Source organism: Pimephales promelas, chromosome 8 (genome assembly GCF_988280905.1).
Source record: "Pimephales promelas chromosome 8, fPimPro1.hap1.1, whole genome shotgun sequence".
NCBI classification, from domain to species: domain Eukaryota; kingdom Metazoa; phylum Chordata; class Actinopteri; order Cypriniformes; family Leuciscidae; genus Pimephales; species Pimephales promelas.
In genome coordinates, this window is record NC_142776.1 from 18,242,468 (window position 1) to 18,263,514 (window position 21,047).

Genomic DNA, 21,047 nt, shown 5'->3' on the forward strand with positions numbered 1-21,047 from the left:
CGCTTTATGGCCCACAGGTGCTCAATAGGGTTCAGGTCTGGAAACATACTTGGCCACTCCATCACGTTCGCCTTCAGCTTCCTCAGCAAGGCAGTTGTCATCTTGGCGGTGTGTTTGAGGTCGTTATCATGCCGTACGGCCCAGTTTCTGAAGGGAGGGCATCCTGTTCTACTTCAGAATTTCACAGTATATGTTGGAATTCATGTTTCCCTCATGGAAGCACAGATCCCCAGTATCAGCAGCACTCATGTAGCCCCAGACCATGATGCTCCCACCAACATGCTCGACTGTATGCAAGACACAATTTTATCTTAGTCTCAACAGACTACAGGACATGGTTCCAGTAATTCATGCTCTTGGACAGGTTGCTTTAACTGTTTGCAGGCTTTCTTGTGCGCCAGCTTCAGAAGAGGCTTCCTTCTGGGATGACGGCCATGCAAACAGACTTGTTGTAGTGTGTGGTGTATGGTCTGAGCACTGACAAGCTGACCTTCCTCTTATGCAACCTCTAAAGAAATGCTGGCAGCACTCCTGCATCTGTTTTGTTAAACTAGCTTCTGCACCTGAGGCACAGCACAAGGAGTCGACTTCTTTGATTGACCCTTGCAAGGCCTGTTTTGAGTGGAAACCGTGAGAAGGAGAGGAGGGAGAGGATTTTTCATGAGTGATGATATTACTGTGCCGAGTCAAAGTGCTCCCAAGCACTTGCTGTGGTATTCCGCCATACATTATAGTTATCCACTTTTAGTCTCGCGTAGCCAGACCTTCAGACTGACGGCTGAAGGTCTGGAATTCATAGCAGCTTTCTTTGGTCAAGGCCCGCCCATAAGGCCGTTAGACCGACATGTCAAACAACCAATTACAGTTCGTTTCGTTCAGCGTCATGTTTCGGGGCGTGGAAATGTCCCCACAACAACAGACCGGTGTGCAACAAGTCAGTCAGCAGTCACCGGAGGCGCTAACAACGCTCCGTGTTATTAAATTCACCCACGAACTCGCTCATGTCCATCTTATGTCCGCTTTGTCACACGAATGTAAGTTACGTCCCCGCCCCAGTGCGCTCACGCCTACTAAATAAACGCCTCACCTCCGGCGCCGCGCACTCGCTACATTCCCTTTAGCCTTTAGCACATCTAGTGGATGCATAACGCAAACCCAGTCAAACGTTTGACTCTGCAGTATCTTATGTGCCTTATAATCCAGTGTGCGCGACCTATATATGAATACTGAATCGGCCAGCTGCGATGTCAGCGTCTGTTTCATGTTTGTCCACAAACGCAGCTGATATACCCTTCGCAATTAAGTACTTCACTTGATCTTCCATAATAGATTGGAGGGGACATACAACTACGTTTAGCTGATCTTGAGAAATGCTCATTGTCACTCACATAGGCCACTCATATAAACACAACAGTTTTTCTTCCGCAATCACACATCTGCGCTTTGTTTCCCGGCGGACCGAAAATAAACGCGACACTGACGCCCCCCGGAAATCCGATAAAATTCAACCAATCAAATGACGACTTCGACATTCCTGAAGTGTTTCCAGTTAAGTGTACCATATGCATCAGACGTTTAGCCAACGTTCCGTGGGCGTGACGTCTGAGGCTGAGACTATCCACTTTACACGCTTAGAAAAGCGCAACGTTTTATTTTGTGTCACCATTCTTGGTCGAATTACACTACTGTACTGTTACACTACTGTGCTGTGTAATTGTATTTATATAGGGAAAAAGTGGAGGTGTTTGGTCGCTCTGCTTGGATCCAAATGAATGAATTGGGTTAGTTAAGTGCTATCAAAGTGTCTTGCACGTCAGATTGATTGAGTGCACGCGCTGTAGTGTTAATTTCGTTAACGAAAACTAAACAAAAATATTTTCGTCAACGCACATTTTTCACCGAACGAAAACTAGACGAGACGAGACTAAAATCCCCACTAATAAACAATAACTGGGAGTAAATCAGAAATAATTTTCGTAGACTAATAAAGACGAGACGAAAATGCAGTTCGGTAAATAAAGACTGGGCTAAAATCTATGGACATTTTAGTTCACGAACAAAGACGAGACGAAAATTACATATTATTATATGATATGGTTTTGTCTCCTCCTCCGCCTCCTCCTCGTCAGCTCTTCCGCCACACACCCACTTTTTTTTCACAACATTGACCTCAAATCTATTTATTTTATTATTCTATGTGAACTAGCTTTAAACAGCCAGCACTTGTGTTAAGTTCATAATACACTTTATTTTATTTATTTGTTTCCTTTGTCAGGTGTATTTTATTTGTTTTAATGCAATCATTTGTGTTTGTGTCTTTGAACCTTAACAATGTTCAAAATAAATATGCAAATATTGTCAGAACATCTTCCATGTCTGCATGTGTTCCTTAAAATTGTGTATTTTATCAAAAAGATGAGAGAAAATGTTGAAATGTAAAATAATTTTAGGAAATGTTAAATATTATCTGCTGACAAAAAAGTAAAAGGTTAAAATGATGTCCTGACTAAAACTAGACTAAAATGTTGACAGGTTTTTTTGACTAAAACTAAACGAATAAAATTACGTTTTCTTGGACTAAAATAAAGACTAAAATGCTCGACTTATAGTCGACTAAAACTAGACTAAATAAAAATGGGATGATGTCGACTAAATGTGATAAAAACTAACAAGCGATGCTGAAACTGGACTAAAACTGAAACTAAATTTAAAAATGGCTGGTAAAATTAACACTAACGCGCTGAGATGAGAAAGGTATGTACCAACTCGTCTTAGTTGACGGAAAAACAGTTTAATATGAAAAAAAAAAAAAAAAACGGCGTATCCCTTTAATTGGAATGAAATATCTGAAAAGCACACGAGGAAAGTGTAGCATGAAGCAGCATTTTCAGAATGATTATTGGAGATGTTTAAAACTTTCAGTGGCAATCCCGATATTACTAATAACGATGTCAGTTTCAAGTCTGCCTTAATTAACAAATGTGACACACTTACCCTGCCTGCTGTGACAAAGCTTGTGACACCACTCTCTGAATATAATGACATTATTGGTAAAATGACTCATATTAAAATATTCAATATTCAAATGAAAACTGCCAAATCAAGACATCCAGTTGCAGCCTTTGGTGGGAGAGAATGTTTTACATTATCTAATGGTTCCCATTATAGACCAAGGAGATTTGGAAAAATAAATTCAGGCCTTTGCTATGCATGTGGAAAAGCTGGTCACATTGCTAGACATTGTCAAGACAGTGAGAGACCTCTTCAAAGCTTATCGGTCATGCATGTGGAAAGGATGGTGACATTGTCTTTGTCTGTCATGCATGCAGAAAGGATGGTCACAAACAGGCACTGTTTGGAGAAAAGAAACGAAGATCAGGAAGTTGTTTGTTTGGCACTGTTGAAAGGAAATAGAGAAGCGATTCACACCTTGTCAAAAATTTCACTGCATGAGCAACATGACTGTAGCTCAATCAAAAGCAGATGGTGATGCAAATTAGAATTAGTTTTATGATAGTAACACATTTTAGAAAAAAAAGTTTACTATCAAAGGGCATTAATACTAGCATTGATGTGTAGTTGTAATTTATAATAAATGTTTTAATGGCATTATGCTAAGAAATCATTTTTTTTTAAGATTACCAATGTTTGATGTTTTAAGATGAAAATTCTGTGACTTTTTATGTTTGAATGTGAAAAGATGATTGTGTGTGAAAGGCGGGTAAAGCATCAAGATGTTTGTCTGAAATGTGTAACCTCCTAGAGAAAGATGATATGGTCGTTTGAAAGATGAGAAGGAAGTATTACCAGTGGAACCAGGGGATTTTCTCAAGAAAAAGAACAGAACACAGAGATTTACATATCTGCAAGGTCTCAGGATCATCCAGACCCTGCAAATGTTCCTTCACTAAAAGAGCTTATTTCTCATAGAGACAATTCATTCCAATCTTAGTAATATAAACAGTTACGGTTATCACCTATAGCATGTCTTCGAGTCTTCGAGCAATCCGCCATTTTTATTTCTCGCTCCTATTTTGTAGTCCAAGCTCAATGATGCAGAAGTTACGAGAGGGATAGTCAAAATGTTCGGTTGTTGGATGTACGTTAGTGACCCAAAGCACTTTAAGGATTCCAACTTCAAAAACCTCCGCCAGTATAAAGAAGGGTTTGCCGATCGACTTCGTCTGAATGAGAGGTAAATTCCTTCTATGTTTGGAGACGACGAACAGAGCATTTCGATAAGTTGTAAATATCGTTAATAAAAATAAAGTACTTAACTTTCTTAAAACACATGGTGGTCATGATTTAGCAGCACCTTTGTCTTTCTTTGTTTTTGTTTTGAAGTAACGTTACATGTCTGCAGTATTATTGTTTTTGAGTTTCATCAATGGTCATTTAGCTACTGTGTTTTCTGATGCTTTTCTAAACTTATCATATTATCAATACAGATTTTTAGTGGTAAGATTAGACCATAACGTTAGTCATTTATCTTGTTAGTGTGCTTGTTTTAACAAGAGAAATAATCGACTTACACTTACAACACAATACAGTAACATACCATTGCAATACATCCATATGAAGATTGTTCTGCAAGTTCGTCGTCTTTTTCAATTCGCTCGCTCTGGCTCGAACATGTAAGGTTTGACGAACAAGTCTTCCGTTGTTGACATTTTGTTAACGTGTGAATAAAATTGTTCTGTGACACTATATAATCATATATCTCTCATCAAACTACAAAAATGGCAGAACGGGGTGGAGTTGAACTCAGCAATCAGGAGAGTGGGCGGGGTATGACATCTCATTTTATTTAAAGAGACCGCTCCAAAACGAGTTGCTCACAGACGCACATCAGAAAAGGGGTAGAAAAGGGCCCAGTGGAGCTACAATATAATAATGACGAATTCAGACCCAAGCATTGCAGTTATGCTTTATATAGACCACAAATGTATGATTTATATGTAAAAAGGAATGATTTAAAAGCATGATATGTACCCTTTAAAATGAATGTTTAAATAGCATTTATTTTTGTATTGGGTTATATTTTTATGCTATAAGGGACTGTTCGTTATTTATTTAAGGGGCCACCGGAGGAGATTTGAGATCTGTAGTCAAAAAAGACTTGACCCTCCCTTCGCCAGCAAAATTTTTTTCTATGACCCTCCAAAATGATTGTGAAAAAAGGCATGTACCTCCCCGATAATTTATGGATTACTTCTGTACTGGTTCGCGCTTGGCAAAGATGTTTAGATAGCCATGATAAACTACTAAACTCCTGCTTTCTCTTATTACTAGGGCTGTAACGATAGACCAAACCTACAATTCGGTTCGTAAGTTTTGATTTGATTTTTTTTTTTTTTTATGTTTTCGGTGCTGATCCAGTGGTTCATGTAACATGTAATTTTTTTGTGCATAGTAAAACATATCTGCAACATTTATCAAGTTCACTGATAATTGTGCATGCATTTATTAATCATTATAATACTAAAATCATAATAAATTAGTATGCTTCCCTTTTAATAGTCCAAATTCACGGCCATTTTCGCCTTTCTTCTGTGGATTTCTTCAGCTCCTGACTCATCAAAATTCAGATAGATCGACAAACCGCCGGCTCATTCGCACACACCTCACGAATTCAAGCCTACAGCTCCCGAACTTTTTAGACATGTTTAAAAATGATTGTGAGGTCGAGAGGTTCGGCTCGGCTCGTATCTTCCTAGCACACAACACGAGCCGCAACACATGAGCACAACCAATTTCCACATGATTTCTCCCGAGTTAAAAAAAAAAAAATCACGCGAGCTCGTAAAAAAAAAAAAAAAAAAAAAAATTGTCGCACCTTGTAAGCCCGCCTTAAGGGAGTATGAATATATAAACAGACGTTCCAGTATTAAATACATTTTCTGAGAATTTACATTTCAAGTTGACTGCAAATGTCACATCCATAATGCTGGAATTGCCAAATTTTAAAGAATGTATCCTCAACTAGTTTCTTTGGTGTATAGGGAGCCACGTATTGTTAACTTTAAATAATACTAACAGTAATTTAAAAATGTAGTAGCCCTATCTCCAACACAACACACTCCACTGTTGTGGTGGCAAATTCAGTAGATTTACTCACTAACACTGTTGTGGAAATGCAATAAGAAATGGAAACTAAAATATGGTCGTATCGTGCTACAGCGCACATTAAATCAGCTGCAGTTGGGCGCCTCAGTCCCACTCGACGTACATTCACATCACATGTTAATGCAGTGGTAGAGTTACACACACAGGACAATGCACTTATTCACAATAACAAAAGTTCATTATTTGCTCGTGCTTTAAAGCTTTGCCGGGTAAACATTTCTTTCAAGCCGTTCTGTTCTAATGCACTTTTTCTGAGCACGTACTGAAGCGCGCGCGGACTGTCAAATAGCGCCACTCATATTTTTGTTGGGTCAGACGCATCTGATAGCAATGGGGGCCGAGACCAAGAGAGCTACATGAAGCTACATGGAAAAAATATGCACCAAACAAGCCACTTTGAAATTTACCCGTTTTGATGAATACAAAAGTTGGGTGACCCTCCCCTATAGACTAAAAAAAGTTTGAGGACCCTCCCCTCAACAAACAATAAAACGACATGACCCTCCCCTATTTTCCTCCGGTGGACCTTTCCATAAATACAGAAGTTTTAAGTGTTTTTTTTTTAAAAAATATTCTGCACATTAATGGGGCAATGTGTTACGATTTGGGATGTGTTGGGCTGCTGTTGGCCAGAAAGTCCAGGGCCACTTTTTGGTCCCAGTCCACCCCTGCCTTGGAGTTGTGATGATGATGATGTCACCTGTTAAGCATGAGAGTTCTGCCAGTCCTGTTCTCCCTATTGCAAGTTAAATGAATCAGTTCGGCTGATTGGATTATCATCAAGAATGAGACTGTTATGCTGATGAGATCAGGACTGGGGGAATGGGCTGACTCCTGTACTTCATTTACATGCTGAGGGGGAAGATGAATAGCCTGGTTCAACCAGACTCTCGTACATTTCATTTGTACATAGAGTCTGGCCTCTCTCCATTGAGAAACTTTTACTTCCTGGTAGGTGGGTTCTCTGTTAAAGTTCAAAACTATTGGATCTGCCCAGGGATCTGCCATAGCCAATCGCTAACATGTGGTCGTGATGTATGTCATGCGCCGAAACCAGCTGGAAACAACAAGTCCGAATGATGAAAGGATTTTGTTTACAATAAGATGTCTGTCAACGAGAGCTGCAGGTTTTGTTAAAGAGCTCCTATCATAGCATTTGAAATGTTCCTATTTTTGTTTTGGGAGTTCCCAAAAACAGTCTAACGTGCATGCAAGGATAAAAAAAACCCCACTCTATTCATCTTATAATATAATAGTGCGATGCACTTTCCACGCAGCAGCCAGACTTTCTTTACGGTGAACAGCAGCGATGATTAATAATTTGTTTGTTTTTTTACTGGGCGGTAAAGATTAAGCCTGAGGTCCGACCAGAGTCATTTGCTTATATTTTCGACCCGAAACCGTGGGTCCCATCGGGGTTGTTGAGCCGACCCGACCAGTTGAGAACTCTAATTCGGAGGAGGACGAACCTGATCCATAACTTGTACACTGGATACTGAGCCCTCCTTCGGGAACAACCGGCTTGCGAATCCATATTTGAATCCATTTATGTTTTTTAATGATTCGCCATTAAAATGATGAGAGCACAAGGTTCAGGCTATACTGTTGTGGTATCGTTGCAAATGTGAACTCTAACCACTGATTCTTCACATGCTCGTCCCTGGGCAATGAAAACAAGTGGCTGAACTGTCTTTGCAATGTACAAACCCGATTCCAAAAAAGTTGGGACACTGTACAAATTGTGAGTAAAAAAAGAATGGAATAATTTAGAAATCTCATAAACTTATATTTTATTCACAATAGAATATAAATGACATATCAAATGTTGAAAGTGAGACATTTTGAATTGCCATGCCAAATATTGGCTCCTTTTGGATTTCATGAAAGCTACAAATTCCAAAAAAGTTGGGACGGGTAGCAATAAGAGGCCAGAAAAGTTAAATGTACATATAAGGAACAGCCGGAGGACCAATTTGCAACTTATTAGGTCAATTGGCAACATGATTGGGTATAAAAAGAGCCTCTCAGAGTGGCAGTGTCTCTCAGAAGTCAAGATGGGCAGAGGATCACCAATTCCCCCAATGCTGAGGCAAAAAAAAGTGGAGCAATATCAGAAAGGAGTTTCTCAGAGAAAAATTTCAAAGAGTTTGAAGTTATCATCATCTACAGTGAATAAAATCATCCAAAGATTCAGAGAATCTGGAACAATCTCTGTGCATAAGGGTCAAGGCCGGAAAACCATACTGAATGCCCGTGATCTTCGGGCCCTTAGACGGCACTGCATCACACACAGGAATGCTACTGTAATGGAAATCGCAACATGGGCTCAAGAATACTTCCAGAAAACATTGTCAGTGAACACAATCCACCGTGCCATTCACCGTTGCCGGCTAAAGCTCTATAGGTCAAAAAAGAAGCCATATCTAAACGGGAACCAGAAGCGCAGGCGTTTTCTCTGGGCCAAGGCTCATTTAAAGTGGACTCTAGCAAAGTGGAAAACTGTTCTGTGGTCAGACGAATCAAAATTTGAAGTTCTTTTTGGAAAACTGGGACGCCATGTCATCCGGACTAAAGAGGACAAGGACAACCCAAGTTGTTATCAGCGCTCAGTTCAGAAGCCTGCATCTCTGATGGTATGGGGTTGCATGAGTGCGTGTGGCATGGGCAGCTTACACATCTGGAAAGGCACCATCAATGCTGAAAGGTATATCCAAGTTCTAGAACAACATATGCTCCCATCCAGACATCGTCTCTTTCAGGGAAGACCTTGTATTTTCCAACAAGACAATGCCAAACCACATACTGCATCAATTACAACATCATGGCTGCGTAGAAGAAGGATCCGGGTACTGAAATGGCCAGCCTGCAGTCCAGATCTTTCACCCATAGAAAACATTTGGTGCATCATAAAGAGGAAGATGCAACAAAGAAGACCTAAGACAGTTGAGCAGCTAGAAGCCTTTATTAGACAAGAATGGGACAACATTCCTATTCCTAAACTTGAACAACTTGTCTCCTCAGTCCCCAGACGTGTGCAGACTGTTATTAAAAGAAGAGGGGATGCCACACAGTGGTAAAAATGGCCTTGTCCCAACTTTTTTGAGATGTGTTGATGCCATGAAATTTAAAATCAACTTATTTCTCCCTTAAAATTATGCATTTTCTCAGTTTAAACATTTGATATGTCATCTATTTTCTATTCTAAATATAATATTGAAATTTGCAACTTCCACATCATTGCATTCTGTTTTTATTCACAATTTGTACAGTGTCCCAACTTTTATGGAATTGGGTTTGTAGAACACAGCGTCTTCTCGACATGATGCAATTCAGCTGAAGTATTTGAATGTGTTCTAGACTTCAAGTTTACACTTCCGTCTGGGCGCGCAGTTGTTGGGAGCGGCCAATGAGCTAATGTTTCGTATCTACGTCACTACGAAACAGCTAATGACTCGTTTCAAAAACAATTCATTTCATATGTAGACTCAGAGTCGACTTTCACTTTTGAAAGACAATAACTTACGGTGCACTTTCAGATATAAATCTTTGCAGGATGTTTTCATTCCCTTAGAGCTATATTCCACAACATATGAACAGTCATTTTCAAAAATCCATGATAGGTCCTCTTTAATCTAGGAACAAGACACGAAGGATAGTGAAGTATTAATTCAACGGTCGAAGCTGGGTCTAATCATTACAAATACGCGGACAATTCGGATCTGCCGCAAATGCTGTACAGTGAATGATCGGTCTCTATCTGCAGATGTGTAATAAACAACAATGTTTCATATTACGTCTTATTGTTTCTTAATTACCTTAACGGCTTAATTAATTATGGTCTTCAAAGTATGTGTTTGTACATTTTTTTATTTATGACATTTAGTTTTTCTTATTAAAAAAAATTAACCATTAACATCTAAAACTGAAACTCAAAGTATGTGTTTTCACTTTTTTTTATTTATGGCAATTATTTAAAAAAATATATATATATAACCAATTTGTATGATTTACAACATGTAAAACTGACACACCAACCATGCCCCTGCATGAGTACACAAAGGGGCTCAAAGTGTTCTATTTATCAAAATAATCACTAAATTCACTGATCAGAATCTGAGCTACTGACATGCATGAGTGAATCTTCAATAACAGTTTAGCAGCAGGACTCGGGGCTTCCGAACACCAGGCTAAAGCGTCCGTCCAAAACGTCACGGTCATCGTACATGCTGAGCTGCCCAGCACTCCAAACTTTTCTGTGTCCTTCACTTGGTCCTCCGTTAGTGCAACAAGAGGGGAGACGACAACAACTATCGGCTTTGCATCCCTATCATTCGCCTTAGCTAACTCATTCACCACTAGCAGAGTGAGCTGGAAAATCAAACTTTCCCCGAATCCCGTGAGGAGGAGGGCCACAACATCATGGCCAACAACAAAACTTAGCAAACATTGTTCTTGCTCCGGCTTTGAATTCTGTATATTCGTCAGTTTCAATACAATGGACCGAACGGACCTTTTTTCACGTCTTCTTCCGCTGCCATTACTGAACTCAAACTGAACTGACGCGCTACATCAACGTCATCGTTCTCAGCCACTCCCTCTATTCGCTGATTGGTCCTACAAAAAATTGATTTCTGGAAAACTAAGTATATACAGCAGTCCCAGACGTTGTACTGAAGGAAAATGAAATTGAGCGGAAGTGCGTAGGAGGGCGCAGCCAGGCTAGAAGATGAATGGAATACAGTATAAAATGTTTGAGCTGAGATTATTTCGGGGTTCATTCTGATGACGGTGAACCCAAGGTGCTTTGTGTACCTTGCTACTCCTATGCTGTGCTATACTTCATTTTTGAGATCTTCTACGTCCACATAATTTTTTCTTACAAGCTATACAAGCAGCACATTGACTACTCTAAAATCTATCCAAGCTTAATTTCTATAGTTTTGTCCCTTGAGAAGATATACTAAAACTGTTTGCTGAAATGTGAAGGGTGTACTCACCTTCGTGAGATTACAGTACTATTGTTTGAATTGCAACTTTATATATTTTTTTTATTTCGTGGCAGAAAAAAAGCTTCCATATAATCATATTATAATGGGGCTGTGAATACAATAAATATAAAAATATCAATAAGAAAAAAAAAAAAATTCTGACCAGCCCTTATGAAGCAGAATGAGACTAATATCAATAAATCAGTAAATGTGTAAAACATATTTTATTAAACATTTAAATAATATTGTAAGTTAACATGTCTGCAATTTGAAAATCCATTCATAAATATCAATATTTATTTTGTGAATCATGACATCTATTATGACATAATCTATTATGTGCCATTTTCATTATGATTGTATTTAGGTAACATAAAATGTTATCCTATTTTGCCCAATTTCATTTTATTTCCAAAATGTTTAAAATGAATATTATACACAATTCACTCATAATTTGAGATTTAAGTTGTGGAAATGACTCAGCACAAAAGCAAAACAAAGTAAAATGGAATGTATGTTTGAATTAAAAGACATCGTTAGTTGACAAAAAATAAATAAAATAAAAAAAAATAGTAAGAATGTGTCTTTTTAGTTTTAAATTATTGAATGAATAATCCACAAAGCCACAAATCACATAGAGCTAAAGATCAAACATCAAACACCTCTTGTGTAACAATTATAAAATAGAAATGTTTTTTATATAGAGAAACAAAACCCTGCTTCAATACTATCAGAGACCCCAGCACACTCACCTGTGTAATGGCCTCCATGCATGCCACCATGGTGGTTGCAGACTGCATACAGGTCGTAAAGGAAGTCGGTATCCCCATGTTTCCAAGTGGAAGGCCATGGGGCCAAATTCCTCATGCTCTGACTGCGTTTCACCACATGGGGAGTCATATCCAGAGCGCTCACAGGGAAGTGAATGAGGGAGGAGAGCTTGTTTCGCCGTTTGCCCACCTGCCGAAAACGCTTCAGGTGCAGAATGAGGATGTCAGGTAGGGTCCATAAGCTCATCTTTACCATCCCCTGTTGCATCTGCTTGCAGTGAGGGCACTTCCATGCATCGTCTGGCGCCAGCTGCAAGACAAAGACAAACATTCGCAATACACAGTCTATTCCTCATTAAGATTCATCACAGGTATATAAATAATATTTTCTTTCTGGAGATTTGACGAAATGCAAGCAGAATGTAGCGCTTCTCCATGGTCAACTAAACCATGTCATTATCTGAACCTGTTTTGACTCGGGTGGTGCAGTAAAACATTTATGTCTCAGAAATACACTGTTGTGACCAGGAATGGGACGATAATCGGTTTCACGATAAACCACGATAAAATAAAATACTTAAACAAATAAGTAAAATATAATATACTGACGGTTAGTATTATCGTTTTAAATGTAATTATCGAAACAAAAAAACAAACAAACCGAACGAACCAAAATCAACGAACCAAATTTGTTGTTTGTTGATTTTCAAATATAAAACTTGTTGAAATGTTTTCAGTATGAGCATTAGTTCGTTTTGAACGCTTTCATCTAATTTGAACAAAACCGTGATAATATTGATAATCACGATAATTTTGGACACTATAATCGTGATATGAAATTTTCATTCTGTCCCAGCCCTAGTTGTGATAGACTGGATTGCAGTGAACATGCAGAGAGGGAAAAGACAACAAAATCTGAATATTTACTGAAGCTCTGCATGTAACAAGTTATTTATAACTTCAAATTATTTAGCCAATAAAAGAAAAAAGGCATGATTTAAATTCCAGCTGGACAGCCACTGCAAAACATATACTGTAACTGAAGTCCTAAGTGTTGCTTCAGTAATGACATGACACTGTTAGAGGATCGATAATTATTTGTGGAACCAATCATGATGAGGTAACTCTCAGGGGATCTTGGGTAAGATTTATCAAGTAATGCTTGCCCAGAATAGGAAGTATATAGAGAAGAATTAATTCAGAGTGACCTTCCAAAGAGTATGTGTGTGGGATGTGAAAGACAAAACACTATGAGGGAAACCAGCTCCAATTGCTCTCCAAGTGATTTTTGTCTTGAATAATCTTGGAATATGGAAAATGTCTAACACCTTGAATTTCAAGCATTAATTCTGTAGAGAATAGTTTCTACTTCATTAATCTCCGCGGATGTCAAAAAGTCACATTATGTATTTAATATTTTGACCATGAGCGCATCTTTTGCTTCTAACCATTTAAACAACCACAAATTGTCTGACTGAATCAATTAATTGAAATAAATTATTAGTCTGGACAATTATGACTGCTATATAAAATGAAATCAAAAGCTCCAACTATACAAGAAAGATAATGGATCCTAAAGATCCTAACAGCATAAATGCTCTACTAATTGGTTGCTCTTATGTTAGATTGTAGAGCTCTCTACATTGTAACTGTAATCACGGTTTCATTTTTATTTTATTTTTTTACTTTTCCTCATGTTCATTCCATATTTTTAGAGCTGATTTTAGTTTTTTTTTTATTTTCTTTCATCAAACTCCACTTCATATACTTAACAATAGCCTCTGAGACAAAAATACAGATTATGAGAGAAACAGGCCACTTCTGTCTCTGCAGAGGCACTAAACTCATAACTAGACAGGCCTAGAATAGAACATGAAAAATAGTGAAAGTTAGGTGTCAAAAAAAAATAGAGGAACTAATTTTCGTGTCATTTTTAAGCCCAAGTTGAAAAGTCATTATGTCATTATTAAGTCATTCTAACCTAAAATTTTGTCATTTATGTGGAACCCAAAAGTTGTTTTTGAACACAAATGTTTTTGTTACACAAATTGACCAGAATAAAAAAAGGTATTTGCATTGTTATAAACAAATTCTATTTTAAATAAAATCTGTTCTTTTGAACTTTCGGTTAATCAAAGAATCCTGAAAAAAAAATATCATGGTTTTCAAAGTACATAAAGCATCACAGCTGTTGTCAACATTGATAATAATAATAATTTTAGAAATGTACTTGAGCATCAAATCAGCAAATTAGAATGATTTCTGAAGGATCATGTGACACTGCAGACTGGAATAATGACGCTTAAATTCATTCAGCTTTGCCATTACAAGAATAAATTACATTTTTAAATATATTAAAACAGTATATATATATATATATATATATATATTTATTTATGTATATATATATATATATATATATATATATATATATATTTATGTATATATACATATATACTATATCTGTACTGTATCTCCCTGATCTACACATAAATAACACTGGTAAGAAAAGAGAAGAGATAATGAACTGAGAGTGTGACTGCAGGAAAGAGTACCTGCTCCTCTTTGGTGTAAAGCTGAAAACACTCATCCAGCGTGCAGCTGTGCTGCTGTACGTGATTTTGTTGCTGGATTCTCACACTCTCTGCATCCTCAATAACTTCCTCTTGAATGTTACCAAAGAGACTGAAACAGAAAAGAAACACACAATAATTCTCACTTTCAAATGATTCCTATTCCTAAGAAGACTCTTTCTTATATTAATTAATTGAATTAAATTAACGTGTTAAATAAGAGGAAATATGCAGCAGCATTTAACTCACCATTCCTTGATTCTGTTCTCCCATTCAATCACGAGCTTCACATGCAGAGGACCACCAGGACCACAGAACTTCAGGGCCCTGTGACAAAAGACATGATTCAAATTGTGAGTTCGGTATTCAGCCACTAGGTGGCAGACTACAATCAGTGTTAAGTTCATAGAATGAATTAGCATTAGACAGCAAGACAGTTACAGTCAATTTATAAGTTAAAACCGTTTAGGGTAAGAAAGTTATTTTGGTAACACTTTACAATAAAGTTCATTAGTTCATGTATTAACTATGAACTAACAATGAGCCCCAATCTTACATTTACTAGAGTATTTATTTATCTTTGTTAATGTTAGTTAACAAAAATATAGCTGTTAATTTGTTTGTTAACATTAATGCACATGAACAAACAACCTTTGATTTTAATAATGTATTAGTAAATGTTAAAATTAATATGATCTAAGATTAATTGATGCTGCAGAAGTATTGTTCATTCTTAGTTCATGTTAACGAAGTACTGCTGAAGGTGAACAAAGGAGACAGTAAATATAAAAGATTTCCATTTTATATAAATGCTTTTCTTTTGAACTGTCTATTCATCAAATAATCTTGGGAACAATCCTGGGGCCACTGTCACTCCGTTACTCAAGAAGCCTTCACTGGATCCTACCGTGTTAAATAACTTCCGTCCTATCTCTGTTTTGCCTTTTGTCTCTAAGGTTTTAGAAAAAGTTGTCCTTGACCAACTCCAGCTCTTTCTAAAATGCAATGATATTTCTGAAAAATTTCAATCTGGTTTTAAGTCTGCTCACAGCACTGAATCTGCTCTGCTAAGAGTTTTAAATGACGTCTATCGTTCCGACACTGGTGACTCCGTGGCTCTTGTTCTTCTGGATCTGTCGGCAGCTTTTGATACGATCGACCACTCGATCCTGATATCCAGACTAGAATATGATGTGGGGCTAAAAGGTATCGTCCTCCAGTGGAAATTGCTCTTCGTCTGTTGCGCATCTAACCTGTGGCCTTCCTCAAGGATCTATCTTAGCGCCTTCTCTCTTTTTCCTCTACATGTTACCACTGGGCACCATTCTAAGAAGACATGGGGTATCTTTTCATTGTTATGCAGACGACACGACACCCAATTGTATGTTCCAATCAAGAGAAATGATCCCTCTGCCCTTTCATCATTTTTAGGCTGTCTAGATGAAATAAAATTTTGGCCAAAATTTTTTGTTTTTAAATGAAAACAAAACAGAGATCATTGTTTTCGGGTCCACTGTTAATCCCCAGGCTGCCACCTTCGACCTAGGCAGACTAGCGGCGTTTAGATCTTCAAGTGTACGGAAACTGGGCGTTCTATTGGATGAGTCTTTAAAGGTGCCATCTGTAATAATTGAGGTAAAAATATCCAAAAAATGAGCTACACGCAACAAAAGAATGAGAAGAAATAAGTGCAATGATGTAATTAAAAAACTGACAAGTTATAGTGCTGCCGAGATATAAACCTAAATTAGCATGCTAAATTACTAGCCCCGGCCCGGCAGGTGTCGTAATACCAGTTCCGGCCATGGGAGGCGGTATGCAGGCGGGCAACGTTACCACCAGCCAAACTGCAGTACACGAGTGAGTCGCGCTCGCGCAGGCTTGTGTGTACTTGAACCTGATGTCAGTCGTGTGGAAATACAGCCCAATACTACATTTCAGTTCAGGGAAGAGTTCAAAAAATGATTGGTCGATATCACGCATGAGGAATACATTTTGGTAAGTTGTAGCATACTGTATCTTTCAACAGTGTTCGGGTTCTTTTTCCATTAGCTAGTAGAGACGATCAGTTCACGTGTGCTAGGGATCTCTGGTGTAACATGTACAAGCGCCAAAACGGTATTTATTGTTTGAATTGCATAATATAATTGACAGAATCTGAGAGCTTAACTAACCTGCTTGCTAAGTGTTTATTGCATGTGTCTCACGGTGAATTCGTGAGAGTTGGCAGCTCTGAATGGCGCTAGGTTGATCAACATCAGCGAATGCTGTCTGTCAAATTAATTCAAACTAACAATAAAAGTGTAATATGAACAAAAGGAATACAGTAAACTTAAAATAATAGCCCGCAGGCTTTTATTTTCCCATATCGTCGAAATGCAACAGCTTGTTTTTGAGACAGGCGTCTATGAGTCGGTCTTCATCATTTAGTGTTGAGATGTTGTTCATTGAGTCTCTGATCTCTAAAAATCTCCAAATGCTCCACGTGAAACTGCGGTCTTCCGACCTTTTACTATCGTGTCAAATGATTTGAATAATATGCGGAGAAAGAGAGCAAAACAGCGCTCGCTTGTGTTGTTTGAAGACGTGAGTGCGTGCGGCCGCGGCACAACACATTTTCTGGAGGTATACTGCCCCCATCTGTTATGGAATATGGAATATTTTTTGATTTTTAGTTCCAGATGGCACCTTTAAATTTTGATAAACAAATCTCCTCTGTAATAAGCTCTAGTTTTTATCACCTCTTGTCAAAAGTCAAACCTTTTCTTAATCCTAAAACTCTTGAGATGGCTGTTCATGCTTTTATCACCACACGTGTAGATGACTGCAATTCACTTTACTGCGGTATCTCGAAAACCCAAACGGAAAGTGACCATATCACCCCAATTCTAAAGGTTTTTTCATTGGTTATCCATTAATTTCAGAATTGAGTTTAAAATCCTGTTATTGTGTACAAAGCTCTATGCAACCAAGCACCTAGCTACCTAACTGAACTGCTACAACCTTATACTCCATCGAGAAGTCTGAGATCAGGTGAAAAAAAATCTGTTACAAGTCCCTCACTGCAGACTTAAACACAGAGGGGAATCGAGCCTTTTCTGTGGTTGGGCCTCGGCTGTGGAACAATTTGCCCATAGACGTTAGGATAGTCCCTTCTGTGATTTCTTTTAAGTCACTTTTAAAAAAGCACTTGTTTTCTTTGGCCTCTAAATAAGGTTGTTTATGTATGTATGTATGTATGTATGTATGTATGTATATATATATATATATATATATATATATATATATATGAATCCAAGTGAATGCTAGTATGAGTAGATGCTAGTATTAAGTCTGTTACTGTCTTTTCTGTTTTTTATTTTTTATTGTTGATAACTCTGAGACTGTTTGCTTGGACTTTGCTGTACTGTTCTATGATGTGCTATTATGCATGGTGTTAGTGTCTTTTAATTTTTTAGTTCTGTAAAGCACTTTGGTCAGTCAGTGGCTGTTAAAAAATGTGCTATATAAATAAAATGAACTTGAACATTCAACGTTGTAAATAATAAATGTTTCTTCAAAAGCAAATCAGCATGTTAGAATGATTTCTGAATGACCATTCATGTGACATAAGGTTGGAGTAATCATTAAATAATTCAAGGAATAAATTATAGTTGAAAATATAGTAAAACAGTTATTTTAAATTGTAATAATATTTCCCAATATAATGGTTTTACTCTATTTTGGTTCAATACATGCTGCCTTAGTGAGAATAAGAAACTTATAACAAAACAAAACAACTTTATGACCCCAGACTTTTGACCTTAATGTATAGTATAAATATATTTAGGCTTTTATATATATATATATATATATATATAAGGCTTTTTGCCTTTGATTGTACAGTAAAAGAAGGAGGGTAAAGAAACTACCAAGATGGGAGGTATGACTGAATTATGACCACATTCAACTAGGTCATGACTAGACTCAACTATGATAATTATGTTGTACCGCTGTGATACGGCTCTAATCTCATTTAGTTTTTCTAATAAGAACGTATACTTCAACCCGTTTCATCATTACAAAACAAAGACAAAAGCGTGAGGAAAATATAGAGGGAGAGAGAAAAGGAAAATGTCCAGAAAATAAAGTAAGTCACAGAACAATGGCCAGCTTCATTTATCCTTTAAAGTTGCAAGTCTAAAAACAGCTTTTCTATTATTATTTTTATTCATGGTAATTACCAGGATTCGTCTGTAGTTCACACTATCATTACAGGTCCTCAGATTAAAAAAAAAATAAATTAAAATAGCCTATGCACACACGTCAATAATCACCTGGCTAAATAACCAAGAGAGAGAAAAAAACAGCATTTACAGCCTCGGCCCTCACTGTTCACCCAGTGCAATTCTGCAAACAATCGATCAAATATGACAGAGGGAAAAACTGCGGCAGAAAGGAGTGTGACGTAATTTGAAGATGTGACTGGAGCATGGCTGAGTTTTACTGAGAGCTGGGCTAAAGCCAGATTAATTCTGACGCGCAGTCCGTCTGCGTTAATTGCGATTGTTTCTGAGAGGATTTAAAAGCAGGGAACAATAATTCAGAGACGTGAGGGGAATTCACTTGGATTCATCAACGCTGGCCTATTGAGAAGACAGCTCCACACACACACACACACACACAGTTTTCTTATCTTACACTTAACTCGTCTTACACTACCAATTTACCTTATCTCAAACTGAACTTTGGGGATCTAAAACAAACAAACAAACACACACACACATACACACAGTAGTTACACTGAAACTTTGCGTTACACTTCAGTACGCGTTTTGCAGTACTTGTTCTTACAGTGTACTTACCCAAGAAAGTACTGGTATACGGTAACTACATGGGCTAAGGTTCGGTTTAGGGATAGGTTCAAGGTTAGAACCTATTGCTATTGTAACTGCTATACTAAATACATAGTATGTACATGCGAAACAGGACTGTAAAATAAAGTGCTACCAAACTTTTCATTGTTTTGTTCTGTTCTCTGAACTTTTCTTCATACAACCATCTTTTTGATGATAAATGTTTGTGGCAACCATATGCTTCCTGTCATTGCTTGGAAAATGCGGTCGTCTTATCTCAATCTTGCGTTGTGAAACCTCTAGATAGATGAATGAATACATCTTCAGCAATGGCTGACAAACTTAATTACTTGCACAGTTAAACACTGCTGTCTTTCAGCACATAAGAGCAGCAGCTTGCGTCAGAGAACAGCAGGTAACCACATGAGAAATGGGAACGACTCTGCTATCATCTGAACATCATAATTACAAATAAACAACCTATTTATACAGTGACAGACAGACATAAATGTGAGTAAACAATGATGCTTTGGTAAGAAAATATGATCAAACACCTCTGCAAAATGTTAAAAACATTCACATTTCCAAAACTTACAAAAATGTACTGTTCTAGTCTGGTATAGTGATGCTATCAGATGGTAATACCATGATGACCATATACATACACACACACTATTTAGATATAAATATTTCCATGGTATTCCAAAGTACTTAAAAAAACTGGGGTATGCAGTGTTGGGGAGTAGCTAATTACATGCAATGTAATTCAGAAATAAAAACATTCTTATTTTTCATGCGTCACTTCATCTATCCCATCTATTCCTGTCATTTCTTTACGCACACACAAACGTACACATTACCGTCAAACCCAGTATTAGTTTGTGGTTTCATACATAATCTGCACTAAAGATTAAAATTCTATTCTACTGAACTATCATTTAAAAACCTTGAACTTTAAAGCAAAACAAATTTACGAATAAAAACATACGATTTCTGTTATATTCACTTTAGAGAATGGAAAACAGCCCAGAATAGCAGGCAGAGGAGCAAATGAGGCTGCAGTCACGACTGTGGAACTAGGTTTTAAGCTGTTTAAATTGAGAAATGGATCATTGGCTTTTGAGAGTCGTGTGCGTTACACCTACAGCACTGTGAGGATGAGCTCTTCATGGTTTAGCTTGTTGGGTTTGTCTCTCTAGAGCCTCACAAACATGATGCAGAGAAGAGATACAATTAGTCCAAACTAGGTTAAAATACTGTGATGTGGGTGTTTGGAGACCAATTAAAAAGTTTAAAGCAGCTGGAGATATTAACTTTTTCCAGTAGCAGCACTGCACTGATAAGCACTCAGTGTTGTACATGGTTTGGGGTCAGAAAGATAACCAAAAAAAAAAAAATCCCTTAAATTCTGCAAGAAAGTGTACCGTATTACTACATTTTGACCAACACGTTCCGCCTTGATGAGCAAAAGACTTCTTTCAAAAACATAAATTAACATTTCGGGTGCTGAATGTGGGCTCACCTGTCCACAGTTGGGTGGCACAGAGGTCTGCTGTCGTTGGGAGACAGGTAACTGCAGGAAGCCGACCCACCCACCACACGCATGTTAAACAGTTCAGTAGTCTGTGGAAGGCAAAACACAGCATTTTAGCACAAATGTAACAATCCTATTCTTTATTCTCTATCTCTATTCTCTAACTATTCTCCTGAGAGTTATGGATTCAGAATAAAGTCTGTTTACTCCCTGTTGTTTAC

At 37.6% G+C, this 21,047-nt stretch overlaps 1 protein-coding gene across 2 annotated transcripts in view; it reads right to left on the minus strand.

Moving 5' to 3' along the window:
* Nucleotides 1-21,047, minus strand: part of usp43a (ubiquitin specific peptidase 43a) — a 122,543-nt gene that overhangs the window by 11,398 nt on the left and 90,098 nt on the right. For both annotated transcript variants that reach the window (XM_039691637.2, XM_039691636.2), the window contains exons 9-12: nt 20,815-20,915; nt 14,707-14,784; nt 14,440-14,569; nt 11,867-12,194 (exon numbers count right to left, since the gene is read on the minus strand). In XM_039691637.2, the coding sequence (XP_039547571.2) occupies nt 11,867-12,194; nt 14,440-14,569; nt 14,707-14,784; nt 20,815-20,915 (637 nt within the window). The remainder of the gene's footprint in view (nt 1-11,866; nt 12,195-14,439; nt 14,570-14,706; nt 14,785-20,814; nt 20,916-21,047) is intronic.